Source organism: Arachis ipaensis, chromosome B4 (genome assembly GCF_059453495.1).
Source record: "Arachis ipaensis isolate K30076 ecotype BB chromosome B4, ASM5945349v1, whole genome shotgun sequence".
Classification (NCBI taxonomy): domain Eukaryota; kingdom Viridiplantae; phylum Streptophyta; class Magnoliopsida; order Fabales; family Fabaceae; genus Arachis; species Arachis ipaensis.
In genome coordinates this window covers 34,371,128-34,375,396 of record NC_142439.1, presented here as the reverse complement: position 1 = coordinate 34,375,396, position 4,269 = coordinate 34,371,128, and the positions used below count along the sequence as shown (strand labels likewise).

The following is a 4,269-nucleotide window of genomic DNA, read 5'->3' as shown; positions in this document are numbered from 1 at the left end:
CCATTGCATTTGTAGCTCGCAGTCCCATGCCTGAACTATATAATCAATTAAAATAATGAGGTGGTGGGGAAGGCATGGTCAGATTTAGCACCGTATTGGAAGCTTGTCGATAGTTTTGGATAGATTTGACCGCAATCGTCCCAGAATAAGTGATTGCAAAAGGAAATTTTATAGTATAGTGTCACTCAGAACTTTCACTTTTGGATACGGAACAGACCCTAAAACGAGCCCGCATACGAACGTACCATACGGGTGAAAGATTTATCGCGAGTTTGATGATTACAACGAATACTCGTGACTCCACCCACAATACCCGACTACCCTAAACATAGACGCATCACACTCTGTAAACGGAGCACACAACCGTCGTCATTTGCAACGATCTTTGCAATTAAATAAACCCACTTACCCTTCTAAACCACCGTTATTCGAAACACAAAAAAAAAAAAAAAAAAACAATGGGTGACGGAGAAGCACGCTTGAGCTCCGACGGTGACACGCACAACAGGTTAGACAAGTTTCATTTATGACATTTAAAATACAACAAAATGCAGTACGTTGCATATGCATGGTAGACGAATATTCGCATTAATAACCACGTACGGGGTAGATGCAGGGACGGATGCGAGGAGGTCTACGACGCATATACAGTTGAGCAGTCGCAGACCTCGCAGGCATCTGAAGTAAATCTTCTGCTCAGGTGTACTTCACACATTCTTTCAACAAATAACTTGTTCGATTTTGGTCATTTTTTTTAATATGTAGTTCCTTGGTGGACCCAAAGCTGCCTCCGAAACCTCAGACGAAGCTCCAAAGCCGGATGATGTTAATGCGGTCAAAGGTGCTCAGATCCAGCCGGATGAGGACTGGTCGTTTCTGAAGATCGGTCTCATCGTCAAGGACTTGATGAGGGGCCTCGTGGAAAAGGTCCAGGTTAGGATTTACTCCTTCTTCATGTATGTAACGTGTTTTGTTGGTGTCCCTTATCCTAAACGGGTTTAGCTTACACTCTGACAGAGGAATCTCGAGAAGGAAATCGATAACGCAACTGCTGCAATCCCTGAAAAAACTGTCGTGTTGTTGGACTCCGACGGGAAGACAGATGAACAGTCAACCCGCAGTCCATGAAAGTTGCATCTGGAATCGCAAGTGGAACGCCGGTTGCCCCAGATTCGGCTGAGAAGAGTACTCCACCCTTGTCAGGAACCGACAACATCATGCGAAAGTTATTCCGCACACCACCATCAGCCACAAGGAACGCCAAGCAGCCACGTTTCGGTGAGGGAACGGATAGATCTGTGTGGACTGGCTCCAACAGGGAAAAGTCTACCCATTCAACGAGCAAGAAGGTAAATAATCAGTTAGTTAGTTTAACCCCAAATGCAACTACCGACTGACGTTAGACAAACCTGTGTCGTAGATGAGGTTCAAGATCACTCCTGCCATGGACTTCAACAACCGACAGTCGGCGTTATTCGCATACATGTTCGACGGAAATCTTGATCCATGGTAAAATTCGATCTTCTGTGTGTTTAAACCCACTTATCGCGATTATTTTAATGCCTTAACACTTTCATCCTACTGTAGCGAGGAACTTGTTCGTATTGGAGTCAAGTCGGCGGATAGAGTTGATTTACACAACTTACTAACGGGAAATGATGTTGATGACAAGGTATGGCACCTGTTTACGCTTGTTTTGACGAGGAAAAACACATATAAGGTATTGCGAGACATCATTGGAGTTTTTTTTGCTTTTCTTCGTTACCATATCATCCATATGGTTGCCATGACAATGACCGGTGCTGAGATCCTTGTCACGTCCCCCTCGTACTGGTGCCTTCTGCCGTCTGTCTCGGTAACTTAACTCTCTCTGCTGTTGGTACTCGAAATGAGTCATTGCGCCATTAACGCTCGTTGACAGTCGTCGGCGCTCGGATATATATATATATATATATATATATATATATATAACACAACTTATTTTATTCGTCAACGTTGTCTTTATAGGATGATATTTTGAATGGGGAGACGACAGAGCTAATGCTCAATCGTTACATGGAGAAATGGATGAAGCCATCCAGATTCGTTGAACTTGACTGTTGACGGAGAACTATTTGTTAATCGAAACCCAAACCACGAACAAGTGTCTTCTATGGATTAACTATACATGTTTATTTTGTGCATATATATCTCCCCATGCTGGACGCGTTGGGCCACTGGTTGTTGATGCTTGTGTCTTTCAAAGTCCGGACAGTTTACAACCTTGATTCATCGCCGAACCAGTTCGAGACGCCTCACCGGAAATACCAGATCCGGAAAACGGTTACCAGACAATTTTGATTGTAGTGTTTACTTTAATTTGGCATAGCATGCAACACGACGTGCATAAAAGCGTTCTGACTTAAGTTTCACGGTTCGTGTAGGCAAGGGTATTATACGACGTCACACAGACAGTTTACGAGAAGCACTTGATGAACATACCAAGCAACTTCGGAAATTTTCCGATAAGGAGCCGCATAGGGATACCAAATTGTGGGCAGAGGTACGTTATTACCCAGTAAAACATGCATGTATGACAGCTAAGCATTTCCCGGGTTATCCATAATACGTACTGACGGTTACTGTCTATTCGTCCGATCAACATTCAGTATGAACTCTGGGATATGGGTCATTGAGTGGCTCAACATGGGAGACAACTTCAACCCGATCATGGACGGGATTGTAAGTCCACTCAAATAAAAAAAGTATATTACGGCTATTATATTATACGGGCACATTAAACCCGAGTGTTTACCATTTTACAGTTACGGGAGAACGAGATCAGGGCAACAACTGCGGTGAACCTGACCAACACACCATTTAACAAACTCAGGGAGCGTGTGTTGAGCAAGGCAGAGTTATGGAGGAAGAAATCTAAAAATAACACCTAAGTCAACCGCCTGGTACAGCATAGGATACATGGTTCAACCAGCCATGGCGCTAATGCCCCCATGCCCAAGTTAGTATTAGGTTGCTTCTTTCTTTAGTTTTTTATTTGGGTACACTGCGAGCATGTGTGGCGATTCAAGTTTGTCTTACTCGCAGATTAGAACTTTGTGTGTTTACGGCATTTCCCTTCATGTTTCGTCTTTCGTGCATGGACGCCTGTTGCAATTTCCAGGACTGTATATATATATATATATATATACATATGAATGCGATGATGATTTGTTAAAATATATTTTATTTTGATTTTATTTTAACCCTCATAGCCATCGACTAAATACCCACCAGCGAGTAACGACAAATCTAATAAATGCCCTCAATTAATAATGTTATTTATTATAATTACAATGCAAGTGCATAGAAGCCTATTTTTTTTTCGAAAAAAAGCGAAAATGGATTTCGCCAAGGATAAGATGCGACGGTTAAGTCCGAGGGAAGTAGATTCCAAAGGGCAACCCTAAACCATAAATATACTAGCATGCGTATTCTCAACACCATTGGATAACACCGTGTTAAGCATATACACTGCCAGGCCCTCATCCAACGAAAAGTTACAATGGAGCGTTTGTCTACCGCCCTCGAACTACCCCGCGACGTTTGGTTAGCCATAGCCATTAAAGTCGCGACAAACTCCATTGAGGACCTGTGCAGCTTCCGTATGACGTGTTGCGTTGCGCGTGATGTAGGCGATGAGAAAACTGTGCTCAGGATGGTTGCCATACCACCCCCGCATGAGATGAATTGGTGGTGGATACGGGACCCGGTAGGGCAAAGATTTTTCGAGAGGTGCTTTGAGATTGGTCACCCAGAGCTTCTGTTTCAGGAGGCGCTGTGGGAGCTCTACATACGACAAAACCACACCATCGGATGGGAAATGCTGCAGAATGCAGCAAGCACTAGGTTGGACGCTGCCCAGTACGCACTTTCAATGGAGTTGCTCATCTGAAGGGACGACAGCGAGGCCAAAAAAAAGGTTTGGAACTATTTCGCATGCTCGAATCGGGTGGCTTACTCCCCGCATGTTTCTCGAATTGCTTCACGGTCCTCGCAATTTCTTGGTCGGATGAAGTCCAAATGCCGGAAAAGGGAGACGATCATACGGTCTGTGACTCGACCAGATGCTTGACCCGAGGCCATATGGGTCTTCTGTATGACTACCACCGAAGGGTGGCAGAGCGGGGCTCCGTCCACGGTGTTGGAGGCGCGGACCATATTCCGTGCATTTGGTGTCGCGCCGACTACGAGGTGGAACGATACGTAGATATACCGAGGATTTAGGGTTGT

The 4,269-nt window shown here is 44.5% G+C and overlaps 1 protein-coding gene across 1 annotated transcript; it reads left to right on the top strand.

Moving 5' to 3' along the window:
- The first annotated feature begins 3,541 nt into the window (after positions 1–3,541).
- LOC148567146 (uncharacterized) lies at positions 3,542–3,931 on the top strand. The gene has a single exon (XM_088484526.1). It carries the CDS (start codon positions 3,542–3,544, stop codon positions 3,929–3,931), a length of 390 nt encoding a protein of 129 aa, XP_088340652.1.
- Positions 3,932–4,269: the final 338 nt, after the last annotated feature.